Below are 13,572 nucleotides of genomic sequence, written 5' to 3' on the forward strand. Positions count from 1 at the left end.
TTAGTTCACAAATGAGCTTAAGTTGGCTCAAAGTGATACTCTCAAGGCTGTACGTCAGTAAATTATCAGTCTGATGATATGGGTTGATGCTGGTTTGTATTTTATTATTTATTATTTATATTTTCTTAAGCTAAGTGCCGAAGATGATATTTGATCATAAGATTTTTATCAATTAAGTTAATTGTATTAGGTATTGATTCAATTGTTTGTTGAAGTCAGTATCTATGTCATGATTCAAAACTTTGATTTCATGCTGTTTATTGTTATTTTTATATGGTTCTATCATGCTAATTTTAAAAATAATTTTTATATGGTTTTATTATTATTTTGATTTCAAGCGAGGTTCAGAACCCGCTTCACCCTCAGTGGCCAGTGTGCAGAAGACACGTCAGCAGTAAGCGCATTGCTGTCGGTCGTGGCTGGTAATTTGAAGGGGTTCAGTGAGCAAGTCCATACATCCGATCTGAACCTCTCTTGTGGCCTTATTTCTATGTTGTCTCAAGTATTATTTAGAACCAGAGAAGGAAGATTATAAGAGAAGGGTTGGCCTTGATTCCTTTCGACTCCGAATACTTCTGTGCGTCTCTCGGGGCAAGAAGAAGCTTCGTCACGGAATATGGGGAGACGTACAGCTACAAAAGAGGAGGTGGGGGGAACAACTTGGTGGAGGTGCACCTTCTGAATCGTCACTACTTCAGATCTTAAGACCGACCGCTTCCAGCGGCGGATTAGAGCCAAGTATGTACCATGACCTAGTCCTCGATAGCTGTTTGATTAGCAAGTTCGTTTGTGGTTTTATCTTGTTTGTGATTAGCAAGTGTATGTGGCATAAATACATACACTTGGTGGGTTGGAGGCCCATGAGACGAGGACTTCCGGCCACGGGCTTCTTCTATTCGGTTTCTTCCCTTATCTTGTTTCTTGTTATTTGGAGACTCATTCTGAAGCTGATTGATTTGATCTGTCGGTGGCGCTTTCTGTTCTTTATCTGTTTGTTCTCTTATCTGATGCTTTGGAAGAATTCGAGACATTCGATATCTGTTTGTTCTTATGCCTGGTGCATTCGCTTTCTTCATCCTTTGTCTGTTTCTTCTCTCATCCTGTTGCTTTGAAAGAATTCGAAACATTCGATATCTGTTTGTTCTCGTGTCTGGTCCGTGCGCTTGCTTTATTCATCCTCGTCTGCTTGTTCTCTTATCTGTAACAGCTTTGGGAGATATACCTGTTTGTTCTTATGCATGATGCATGCGCTTTCTTTATCCTTTTATCTGTTTGTCCTCTTATCTGATGCTTTGGTAGAATTCGAAACGTCCGATATCTGTTTGTGTTTATGTCTGGTGCATGCTCTTTTATCTATTTGTTCTCTTATCTATTGGTTTGGAAGAAATGGAAACCTTCGATATCTGTTTGTCCTCATGCCTGACGCATGCGCTTTCTTCATCCTTCATCTGCTTGTTCTCTAGCCGATGCTTTATTAGAATTGGAAACGTTCGACATCGGCATGTTCTTGTGCCGCATGCGCTTTCCTCGCCCTTATCTGTTTGTTCTCTTATCTGAAGCTTTGGAAGAATTTGAAGCATTCGATATCTATTTGTTCTTATATCATAATTGCAAAATGTGTAACGAGAAGCTATGGAGTTGCTTGTGTATGAACAAAGGGGGAGAACTCCTCACTGCCTACCGACCAACAGAGAGAGACCCAAAGAAGTATAAATCCGAATGTTCACATTCTCTCTTGTGTTCATTTTAGTGCTAAAATATGCCAAAAACAAAATTACATAGCTCAAGGACCCTTTAGTTAAATCTAAATTATGTCTATTTATTGTGTCTTATGTCCCCATGATAACATTTATTGTGTCTTTTGTCTTATGTCCATTTCTTTTTGTTCTTGGACTATCCATCATAAAGCAAGTGGTTCTCAATCTTGACAATGCCCCACAAACAGCCATGGACCATTCATCATACTTTGCTTGGATCGGCATGCGTTTACAGTCCCAATATGAGACTTTAGTTCTCAGACATGTTCTTGTTGTTGCCTTCCTTTAACTGACCGTGCGTGTTGCACGCATGCATCAATTGCAACAGCAAGCCATATGTATTAGAATGATGCTGTAGGTGAGTGCCTGAGGGGGGAGGAGAACCCGTCGGCCGCACCGCCCCGACTTTACGGTGGACAGAGTGGCCGTCCACTGGCGACTGGATTAGTGTCGGCAATTGCTGCCATATCGTACTCCTCTAATGTTGCGTCCAAGTAGTAGAAGTATTGTTCTCTCCCTTCTTATTAACAAAAGATCAAAGTGGCATAACAAATAGGTAAATTTAGTTGACCAAATCTTATTATAGTAGAAGTTTTTCTTATTAACTAAGGTTTCTATGTAGTCGATCCTGAATACATTGAGACTAGATTTTGATTAGAAATGGGACTTGGAGGGTTAATACTTTATCAGGATAATAATAACGATTGTTAATTATAGTAGTCGGTTTGAGAAAAACTTCAATCTTATGATTTGGTAAGGTTAATTTAGTTTCTCTTGTTTTGTTCTTGTTTGCATCGTACATGTGGGGCAGTGAAGCCTATCGAGGATATGAGGAAACAGATGGCAAGCTGGTGGACGTTAGCATTTCTCTAATTAAATTAAACTCAGTAGAACAACAAAAAGGAAACCTTTGAATTTGTTCATCGATCTTATAGGTCAACCATGTCAGCCAGTGTAGTCGTGTTGATGAAAAGAGTCTGCATGTTAATCCTCTTCGGTCCTGCAGTGGTATGTTCGCATACAAGTACAAGGACTAGGGTATCATTTGTTTCTTGCAGCCCATGGGAACGAAGAGGAGGGAGGATAGAGGTGACCAGAGAGGAAAATGGTGGAGGAATACAGTCAGCTGCACTAACGACATCTCAAGATGTTGCTCTGCCACTACAACCTGCCTCCCTCTTAAGCCGCTTCTCCGCAAAGTACTCGCCATAGCTCATGATCCAAAACCTCTCGATCTCTTCTGCTTTCCTCCCTGGGACTCGACCGGCTATCAGACCCCACCTGCATAGCACCACAACGTCAGTAAATTTGCTTGCTCTACTCACTTATCGAGATCTAATTCTTGCTATCCAATCATATTTGTTAATATGCTTTTTAGTTAGGAAAATTCCTTTGAAAAATCTTTATTTTTAAGCTTTTTCTAAAAATATCCCCTATTTTCAGAATTTCTTAATTATATATATATATATATATATATATATATATATATATATATATATATATTTTTGGCTACTTGGAATACCTTCGGTCCTCCTCCTATGGACCGTTATAGGGGATGTTTTCAGCAATATCGAAAAAATACTATAGCATGGTACAAATACTATATAACAAAATATAAAAATATTTTAAGAATTGATTTATAAAAAGAGAGAGAAAATGCATAGGACTGACTATCAAATCATTGGAAAAAAAAATACTATTAGGAAATTCAAGAAAATAGGTTATTTTCCAAAATAAAAATAAAAAGGTTTTTTTTTTCTCTAAAATTCATCCTTTTTAATTTATTTGTACTTGTGATGTAGCAAATTACTTTAACCACGATAGTTTAACCGTACGTTGTCTTTTCTCATGCAGGACTTGGGAGGTATCCGAAGGTTAAACTGAACCCTCTTAACATCATATATCTGTCTACTGTCCTGTAACTTTCGTACATAACCTTAAAGAGTTGTCAGCATCATCGGTTTATGTGCATCCTCGCATTGCTATCTCTATCATGATTATCATCATCATCGTATTTCCGGATGCTAATTATTACTGATGCTATTAGCCATAGAACTTTGAATTCACCGAGAAGGAAGTTATGAAACGGAGACAGAGAGCGGGGTAAGAAATTGCTGCTATTGTAGTAAAGTTTTAATGTTAACAGGTCAGATGGATGGATTGAATCACCCATAGAATCTGTCACTTCCACCTGTCTGTACAGGTGAATTTAAGATGCATTTAATGGGATGATGTGATCTACTATATACCTGATTGATAGGACATCAACGTATCAGGTCCGTGCAGCTTCGCAGCCTTCCCGTCCCTCTTTTTTGCTGCTTCACCTTTTCAAATGAGAGCAGAGTTTCCAAGAATCATTTCATGTTTCACCTTCTCTCACTTGGAAAAGGTGGATTCTGGAACTCAAGCCCTCAGGATCTAAAAGTCACATACTGTGATCGTCATAAATCATCTCTATCGATGCTTTTTTATTCTACTTTCGTTATGACAATTCCAAAGTTTATTTGATGGCTTTTACAAACAGATGGCCTTATACCATGACGGCACTATCGTGATGAGATTCCTGTTTGTTGATGCAAGACATGCAAGAAGATGGCATGCTTGGCAGTCCACTAGTATGATATGAGTCTATAATCTTGTTTGCTATGTTTTCCGAAAGAGAAAATGACATGAATCTTAAAGCCATAGAGGGAGATGGTAAGGCTTGCCTGTCGCCAACAAGCCTGTACATCCTGTGGATGAGGTCTTCCTCTTGCTCTGACATGTCGATGAACTCCCACTCCTTGCTACTGACATCTGCAGAACAAAGACAAAAAGTTCATGAGATATCAAGCAAGAAGAGGAATGAAGACAGCATGAGACCTTCGAGTTCACGGTAGATGGTTTCCTGCTGCAGTCTGCAGCTGCGCTTGCCCATGGATTTAGGGAAGGAAGATTGGTCTGCCAAGAAGAAGAAGAAGAAGAAGAAGAAGAAGAAGCAAAGCGGGAGAAAGAGAAGTAAGATGGCTGGGACTTGGTGCCTTCATATGCTCAGAGAGGTAAGTGCCATAGCCTTTATGATGTCATCTACTTATGGCCACTCTTTCTTAGGTCTTTGACTGTTGTCACCCTCATTTTGACTCGAATTTAACTAGGAGTACTATCAAATAAAAATATTAAGTTGATTGTGAGTAGGTTTTAATTAGAGACAGAGTCGAAGAATAAAATGATTTTACTGTTTAGAACAAGAATAGAATGTAGTTATACAATAATAATGTGAAAACATTTCTAACTTGGTAGAAATAACTCATGACCTTACCTCAAATCATAAACAAACAGAGTACAAGATAGTGATGACATCATGAAAACGATTTACCATATCTTGTTTTCTTTTTGTTGACTAAATTTTTCTTTATTTCATCGATATCTCAATTAATTATTAATTTTATTTTATGGAATTCTTTGGGACTAATTTATGGAGTTGTTTATGTTGATCAAGCCATGCCATAGGACTGGAAGCCATACTAAATTATGGATCGACGAATCAAGTGATATTTCTATTTCAATTCATCGGTTTTTTTTTTTTTTTATTCGTATGAACCAGACTTTTTCATTGGGAATGAACAACGTAGCGGAATCAAAATTTTTCTTTGGGAATGAACAACGACCCAACGTGCTATTAATGTGGGTATTTCTATTTCTAGAGTAGCATCCACAACTCAAATTAAAGCCCTATGAGAATTTTCATGAAAAATAAAATTGACCGAGAAATGGAGAAAGATAAGAAAAATAAATGCAATCTAAAACTTCATCCAATCAACAACCTGCCAACCTGAAAATAATACAGACTATGACCTTCCAGTCATGGAACAATAAGACAAGGTGTTTATGGTTTGTTCAAGATGATTTTCGATTCTTGATTTTTACTTTTTTTTTCTCGTGTTTTCGTGTTTTCTTTAGGGCAATGTGTACGAGGTAAAAAATAATGTAGTTAGCCTTAACCCTTATTTTTTTGTTTATTATTAGTGTTTTTGTTTTTTGTTTTCATCATAAAAAAAGATAGAGTAAGCATGTTGCATCACCTCTCAACACTTACTCAAAAACATTATTTTCTCTCTCCTTTTTCTCTATCTGTTGTTTCCTCTCTCTCTTTGCGTCGTATTATTCCGCTTTAAGTAGGAACTCATTTTGATACACAAAGAGGAAAAAGAATTATTCCGCTTTAACAAGTTTTTTCCCAACAAGTGGTATCAGAGTTAGGTTATTTGGTGTTAGTTTTTTCTTGTGTGATTAAAATGAAACAGTCAGATGGTATGATTAAATTAAACTCATCAAATTATTCCACTTGGAGACGTATGATGGAAGATTTGCTCTATTACAAGGATTTGTATAAGCCTATCAAGGTTAAAGATAAACCTTCTACTATGGATGATGAAGAATGAGAAGTTCAACATAGAAAATCTATTGCCTATATTAGAAGATGGATGGATATAAACTTGCATTAGCATATTTCTGATGAAACCACAGAGCTGATGTTGTTTGTCAAATGTTAGAAAATCTTTTTGCGAAAAAGGTGGTGGGAAATAGAATTTCTCTCCTTAGAAGGCTTGTAAATTTGAAGTTTAAAGATAGTGGTAATATTGTTGAACACATAAGCCTATTTCAGAGTCTTACAAACAAGCTGGTTGCTATGAAATTGAATATAGATGATGAGATGCAAAGATTATTACTTCTCAACTCTTTCCCAAATGATGAATATAAACCAGATATAGCTCATGCAGTTGGAGTTGTCAACCGATTTCTCTCTAATCCTGGAAAGAAACATTGAGCAGTAGTGAAATAGATATTAAGATATCTAAGAGGTTCTTTAGGTTGTGTTTATGTTTTGGCAATGATGAACCTGTGTTAGAAGGGTACACAGATGCAGACATGGTATGTGATACTGATTCCAGGAAGTCCACTTCGGGGTTCTTGATGACATTTGCAGGGGGAGCAGTCTTTTGGCAATCTAAGTTACAGAATTATGTTGCTCTATTAATCACAGAAGTAGAATACATAGCAATTACTGTAGCCTGTAAGGAAGTTTTATGGATGAAAAAGTTTCTATAAGAATTGAGCTTGAAACATGAAGGATATACTGTTTACTGTGATAATCAAAGCATCATTCACCTCTCTAAGAATTCAACATATCATTCTAGATCCAAACATATTGATGTGAGATATCAGTGGATTCGTAATGTGCTTGAGATGAAAAAATTACAGTTGAAAAATATGCATACCAATTAGAATGGATCAGATATGTTGACAAAGTCTTTGCCTAAGGAGAAGTTTGAAATATGTAGGCGAAGAGCGGGCTTGATACAGCCCACCATATGAGCTGGAAGGGGAGAATTATTGGGTCCAACCCATACGTGGGCTTGGAATGGACAATTGGGCCTTTTGAGCCCAAATCAATAATTAAAAGGAAAAAAGAGGCGTGCAATTTAGGGCAGTAAAAGAAAATGGTTTTGTGCAGCAACGTGCATTATTAGTGTAGCGTGAGAACAACGACGCATAGAAAGAGAGAGAGGAAATAACGTATAGAGAAAATGAGAGAGAAAATAAGGTTTTTGAGTTTTCTACTTAACAATCAGGGGTTAAACTTTGTCAGTTTTAGTCTAAATTTTATGTGAAGAATCTTTGCAGCAAGCTCTACAATCCTAATGGTGTTGATCTGCAGTTTACTCTCTCTGAGATACTTTCCTATGATATTCACTTTGTGAGACCTAAAATTCTCTTAGAGATTCATCTATGTGATGAAGATATACTATTCTTGAGCCAAAATATATGATCTTGATGTTATTTTATCCTCTTGTTATTTTAGAGAAGACTTATTGTAAACCTATTATCATTACTATTGATAGTGGAAGTTTGAGGTGGACTACGGCCTCATGGATTTTCGGGTTTTTCACGTTAAAAATTTGGTCTCTGTGATTGATTTATTGCTTTACTATTTATGTTGTTCTGGTTCATATGTGCTTTTAATATCAAGTTGGTATTTTGATGAGGAACCCATTTTGATACACAAAGAGGGAAAAGAATTATTCTGCTTTAACAGGTTTTTTCGAATATGGTGCACACTGTGAGAAAAAAATGCAGTAAGGTCATTGTACCATTGACCCTTAGGAAGTCTTGAAGAGGGAATTGCGTTGCGAACTCAGTTCATGCTAGAGAACACAGAGTTCATGGCATAATGAAATTGCGGTAACTTCGCTAGACCTTTACTATCCGAGGCTATGTGAAGTAGTTTTTTGCATTGATGCTAAATATTTAAAACATGTTCGAGAAAGATAAACTTTTCTGCTTCCTCGATGGTCTAAAATTATGGGCTCGCCATGAGTTGCATCATTAGAATGTCCATGAGCTAGCATGTGCAATCAATGTGATAAAATGGCTCACAGATTTCCCTACAGAGATGATAGAGAAAATGTACTTATCATAGGAGAGATCTCCAAAAGCTTCCAAATGGAAGCACTCGAAGAAGAAAGGTGCTCCAATGGGACATGGATCCAGAGAGAACATCTCGAAGTCAAACATATGTCTTTTGTGAGGTGGAAAGCATCCGGTGTTGGAATGCCCGCAACAAAATGAGTTGTTCAATGCCCTTACAACTTATTTCCAGCCAGAGGAGAAGAGCAAAGGCAATCGGCTCGAGCAAGTCACGTTCAAGTAGTGACGAATTATCTTCAAGCCCTCGCATAAGAGTTGTGCATTTTTTAAACGCATTGCGAGATGAAGTCCAAGAGAAACCTAAGTAGAGGCCAAAGAAGATCGACTCTTCAAGCTCGAGTTTGTCATAGTCTAGCAATGATGAAGGATCGCCATAACAATCTTGCATTATTAAGATTGTGCAATTGTTGAATGCACTATGGGGTTAAGTGGGGGAGCAGCCTAAGGCATAGTGCATTCAACAATTGCACAATCTTAATGCAAGATTTGTGGACATCAAGTTGAATGGGACGATGACTTATGCATTGGTGGACATAAGAGCTACACACAATTTCATAGTGAACCGAGAGGCAAAATGACTCAGATTAAAGCTGGAAAAAGTTTGAACCGAATGAAGACAATCAATTTAGAGGCAGAGCCTATTTTTAGATTGGCGAAGGGAGTTGACATCGAGATTGGAGATTAGAGTAGGAACACCAACTTCATAGCGCTTCCCTTGGATGATTTCCAAGTCATCTTTGGGTGGAGTTTCTGCAAGAGGCGAAAGCAATACCCATGTCATTCTTGAACTCTATTTTTGTTGGGCGATAACTCTCCATGCATGGTGACACTTTCGAAGAGAGCATCGAAAGACACATATACTCTTAGGCTATACAAGTGATGAAAGAATCAAGACGGGAGACTTAGACTCACCCTATAGCAATGCAGTTGAAGTTAAAAGGCCTCAGTACGAGGCTAGTGTTTGTGGAGACAGTCACTCCTTCAAACTCAATGAAGGAGTCAACAATCTAGTCCACATCGGGTGTCATTAATGCCATACAAATTGTCAAAGAATCATAGTTGACAGTGGCCATGCAACAAACATATGGAGATGACGAAATCATAAAGTTGCAAGCTAATTAGTAAAAGATCAGGAGAAAAATGCTTCCTAAGTCACAGGGTATGCAGAAGCAGTTGATCAAGAGAGGTAAGGCATTACAACGACCTCGAGTCCAAGACTCAAAAAAGAACTTGGTCAAGAAAATATTGAACTAAAGGCCATGAATATTAGGAGATGAGGTATGATACCGCAGCAGCAAGCCTTCTGGGCGTTGACCAAACTTGTGCTCCAAAAGGGATAGCTCATTTTTTGTCGCAATTGGGACGTGGACGTGGACGATCCCACAGCTTGCTCTTTTCGTTCGCGATGCCGGTAAATTACCTACATGTTCACCTTTCTAATCTTTTCTTTGTTATGTAGGTCATTTGTGGATTAAAGTCTAGGCTGATCCTATCGAACACATAACTTTTGAGTGTTGCATGCCTTAGATAATCCCAGTTAAGGATGTGATATTTCAGCTAAGTAATTAAATATTATACAGGCTAGATTAAGTTAGCTAAAGATGATGCCAGTTACTTAGTTCAGATCATCTAATTAGTAAGCTTTAGAACCTTTAAGCCTAGGAAATTTCATCTTAGTGGTGCCTTACTTGCTAAACAGGATTCTAAATTGAAAGAATTATGTTCATTCCAATGACATTATGTGTCTGAATTGGGAAGGTTTTATATTAACTTCTGTTAATCAAAGTCAACCCAAATCATTGGCTTTTCCCAAAATATTATTTTATGATCAATCAGTTGAAGCTATAACTGTGGCAGTATTGCTGTTGATTTGATCTACTGATTTGGAGGGATTCTCAAAGGATGAAGACCATGTCATTGTCTTCAAAAAGTGGAGTGAATAAATTCCTTCTTATCATCTTTGTCTGCAATATTTAAGCAAGCATGTGGGTTTGCACTGCCTGTTTTACATTACAATTAAGGGAACAAGAATAGACCTTGAAAGCATACTGTTTGCTGAGCCTCATAGAAGCACTAAGAACACTAAGTGATGGTGTATTGTCTGCTGAATCTAAAGAACATGTTCACATGAGATCTTGCATGATTTGGTCCCCCATTCCATGGATGGATTTGATACCCAAGATCAAGAGGCTTTTTTTTTTATTTGAAAGCTAGCCCTGATTTGTGGTAGAAAATGTCCTCTTGTATTCATCAGACAAGTGAAAACATCTTCTTATTGATTTGTTTTCTTAGATCCCCCATTCCATAGGTGGATTTGATGCCCATGATCAAGAGGCTTTTTATTTGAAAGCTAGCCCTGATTTATGGTAGAAAATGTCCTCTTGCATTCATCAGACAAGTGAAAACATCTTCATGATTTGTTTTCTTAGATCAACTTGCTATTTACTCCTTTTCAGGTGCCAATGGCAGCATTTTATTATATATATATATATATATATATATGTGTGTGTGTAACTTTTTTACACAAAATTAAAACTTGAACATTAATACTCATTTGAGCCCTGCAATGACATCTTTAAAAAATTTAAAACTCGGACCGAAAAAAAAAAAAAAAAAAAAGTAGGAATCAAAATGCTCTTGATTTTATTCATTATAAAAGCCTAAAATTTTCAAGTATATAATGTTTTATCATAAAATTTTGAAAGGTAAATTTATCATTGTTTTTATAATGTTGTTCATAATATTTTATGTTATTTAACATAATATAAATATATTGTATATAAAAAAATTAAATATATAGTCTGATCCACTAACTCATCGATTCTAATAACTACGAGCGACTGCCAGTGTTGTAGGCATAAACTTCCGAGTTCCAGGGGGCCATGGTGATTACAGATTGCAGATCGCAGATTGCAGATTGCAGAGGTAGGAAATGGTGGAGGAAGGGATACAGTTCCATCTCGCCATGTCTATTAAGAAAGCAGCAGTCAACCAAGAACACAGCAGCTGCAGCTGCATCACCTCATCATCATGGTGCTCTTCTTCCCTCACACCGCCCGCCCTCACCTGCCTCCCTCTTCTGCCGCTTCTCCGCGAAGCTCTCGCCATGCCTCATTATCCAATACCTCTCGATCTCCTCCGCCTTCCTCCCCGGGATTCGCCCTGCTACGAGCTCCCACCTGCACACCAGCAAGTAATTATTCTATGATTACCAACAATTCTCTTTCTTTTCTTGCTGTCGTTATCAGCTCCATCACTAGTTTCATGTTCGTCATCATCACTCCCATCTCACTCACTGCTATCTCTACTGTTGGCGTCTTTCTCACCGACCAGCATGATTAAGTCATGGATGCACAGAGAGAGAGAGAGAGAGAGAGAGAGAGAGAGAGATGTCCCAAATAGAAGAGTAAAAGGTGTATGGGGATGGAATGATGTGGTAGGACATCGACACGTGAAGGGCGTGCACGTTTCTTAGCTTTTCCATCCCCTCTGTTGTTCGACTTATTCACCTTATGAAATCCCACCAATTTCAGATCTTGTCTTCTCTCACTTTATCTCTAAATTTCACTTATCTTTAATCTTGTTAGCTCCTATCTATCTTGTCGATATTAATGTGTTGATATTAATATATATATATATATATATATATATATATATATATATAAGTAGTTTAAAAAATAAATTTAAGTATTAGTTAGAGTTTTAAAAATAGTAAAATTATGAAAGAAAATATTGAGAAGATTGCTATGATTTTAGATTGAATGAGAGAATAATTATATGATTATGTGTCTCTTTCCTTCTCTCCTTTTAGAAATCAAACACAACATATTAGTCTTACAAATTTAATATTTATTTTCATCCGATATCGAAGCTAGATTTTTCTTTTGATGGTTCTTAAATACTCAAATTACAAGGAAGAAGAAGAAGATTTGGGGAAGATCAACTATGGCAAATGATAGCGACTCAAATCTCAACCTTATAATAATAAGTGATTCAATTTTCAATGGTGACTGACATCTATGATTTTTGGTTTGTGAATATGAGAATCATGTTTCTTTCTTTCACTTGATTTATGGGATTTGGTTGAGAATGATTTATGATGATTCTGATAATAAGAAACCATGACAAAAGATCAAATAATCAAATTAAAAGAAGAAAGAAAGATTCAACGGGATGTTTCGGATGCAATCTTCTTCTTCTTAAGGATCATGAGGGCTACAAAAACAAAGAATGTATGAGATCTTTTGCAAGAACAATTTCAATGAGATATAAAAGCTAGAAGTATCAAATTTCAAACCAAAGAGTTAAGAGAATATGAAAATGAGATTTCTATCTAAAGTTTATGGAGTTGATCAATCAAATGAAGTCTTATTAGTGACGAGAATTCTAGAGTATCATAGAAAAGTTTAATCCTATTGTGACTGTATGAATTATTTGAATCAGTATGAACAAGGGTTGAGTCGATGTTCATCAGAGAAATGGAGAATGCATTTCAATCAAAACTTAATGTTGCTTTCAAAAATAAAGAGAATAAATTAAATAACCAATCACAAAGTAAGAGGGAGTAACCAAACTAAGGAAGTAGAAGTTCATCAACAACAACAACAAAAAAAAAATAAAGTATGAATAAATTATGACAGAAATTTCAGTAGAAAAAGGACCACCAAAAGCATGTAGAATAAGCAAAAGAAATAATCATGATAATGTATCTTCTTCTTTCTCTCATCTTAAAATTTTAACTTAATATATTAATCTTACAAATTTAATATTGAGAGAGAGAGAGAGAGAGAGAGAGAGAGAGAGAGAGAGAGAGAGAGAGAGAGAGAGAGAGAGATAGATAGATAGATAGATGATGATAATGCTTGCCTGTCGCCAACAAGCCGATACATCCTGCGGATGAGGTCTTCCTCTTGCTCCGACATGTGGATGAACTCCCACTCCTTGCTACTGACTTCTGCAAAACGGAGACAAACCTGCATGAAATACGAAGCAAGAAGAAGAAGAAGAAGAAAGAATACAGCGGGAGACCTTCGGATTCACGGTGGGTGGTCTCCTGCTGCAGTCTGCGGCTCCGCTTGTCCATGGAAGAGGAAGTAAGATGTCTGTGACTTGTGGCTTCAGATGCCAAGGGAGGAGGGAGGCATACAACCTTAAGGCGTTAGGTAAAAGGAATATATGGTACGTGCAACGGATGGCATTGTAAGCAGCGTCGTTATTTCATCAGCTGCAATGATAGATCAGCTTGAAGGAGGACCACTATGGGAGTTGATTCCTCCTGTAGATTGCTTCCCCACCTTCCTGAGTCCTTGGCCTGGCCGTCCTTCGTCTCTGCTGTGCCTTCCGTGTG

At 37.2% G+C, this 13,572-nt stretch overlaps 2 protein-coding genes and 1 long non-coding RNA gene across 7 annotated transcripts; 1 reads left to right on the plus strand and 2 right to left on the minus strand.

Moving 5' to 3' along the window:
• Nucleotides 1-576: 576 nt before the first annotated feature.
• Nucleotides 577-11,762, plus strand: LOC135618763 (uncharacterized). 5 transcript variants are annotated; one of them, XR_010489143.1, is made up of 5 exons: nucleotides 853-2,313; nucleotides 2,816-3,055; nucleotides 3,612-4,454; nucleotides 4,560-4,795; nucleotides 11,073-11,762. It is a non-coding gene; the product is annotated as an uncharacterized LOC135618763 (long non-coding RNA). The 5 variants fall into 5 exon arrangements; XR_010489141.1 differs by having other exon boundaries at nucleotides 860-2,313; nucleotides 3,612-4,033; nucleotides 4,282-4,795; XR_010489142.1 differs by lacking the exon at nucleotides 853-2,313 and adding an exon at nucleotides 577-738 and having other exon boundaries at nucleotides 3,612-4,795.
• On the minus strand, nucleotides 2,721-4,754 carry LOC135618762 (MYB-like transcription factor ETC3). The gene is made up of 3 exons (XM_065119962.1): nucleotides 4,620-4,754; nucleotides 4,466-4,553; nucleotides 2,721-3,038 (listed from the first exon to the last, which is right to left on the minus strand). The coding sequence occupies exons 1-3, from the start codon at nucleotides 4,672-4,674 to the stop codon at nucleotides 2,900-2,902; spliced, it is 282 nt and encodes a 93-aa protein (XP_064976034.1). The 5' UTR covers nucleotides 4,675-4,754; the 3' UTR covers nucleotides 2,721-2,899.
• On the minus strand, nucleotides 11,225-13,540 carry LOC135618761 (transcription factor TRY-like). The gene is made up of 3 exons (XM_065119961.1): nucleotides 13,254-13,540; nucleotides 13,092-13,179; nucleotides 11,225-11,404 (listed from the first exon to the last, which is right to left on the minus strand). Exons 1-3 carry the CDS (start codon nucleotides 13,306-13,308, stop codon nucleotides 11,254-11,256), a joined length of 294 nt encoding a protein of 97 aa, XP_064976033.1. The 5' UTR covers nucleotides 13,309-13,540; the 3' UTR covers nucleotides 11,225-11,253.
• Nucleotides 13,541-13,572: the final 32 nt, after the last annotated feature.

This window comes from Musa acuminata, chromosome BXJ2-8, assembly GCF_036884655.1.
Source record: "Musa acuminata AAA Group cultivar baxijiao chromosome BXJ2-8, Cavendish_Baxijiao_AAA, whole genome shotgun sequence".
NCBI lineage: Eukaryota > Viridiplantae > Streptophyta > Magnoliopsida > Zingiberales > Musaceae > Musa > Musa acuminata.

Excerpts from the sequence above, each read along its gene's own strand:
- LOC135618762 (XM_065119962.1), bottom strand. The coding sequence starts at position 4,674 with ATGGGCAAGCGCAGCTGCAGACTGCAGCAGGAAACCATCTACCGTGAA. Across the intron at positions 4,554-4,619 it reads CATCTACCGTGAACTCGAAG|ATGTCAGTAGCAAGGAGTGG; the intron begins GTCTCATGCTGT and ends TTTGTTCTGCAG. Across the intron at positions 3,039-4,465 it reads TACAGGCTTGTTGGCGACAG|GTGGGGTCTGATAGCCGGTC; the intron begins GCAAGCCTTACC and ends GGTGCTATGCAG.
- LOC135618761 (XM_065119961.1), bottom strand. The coding sequence starts at position 13,308 with ATGGACAAGCGGAGCCGCAGACTGCAGCAGGAGACCACCCACCGTGAA. Across the intron at positions 13,180-13,253 it reads CACCCACCGTGAATCCGAAG|AAGTCAGTAGCAAGGAGTGG; the intron begins GTCTCCCGCTGT and ends TCCGTTTTGCAG. Across the intron at positions 11,405-13,091 it reads TATCGGCTTGTTGGCGACAG|GTGGGAGCTCGTAGCAGGGC; the intron begins GCAAGCATTATC and ends GCTGGTGTGCAG.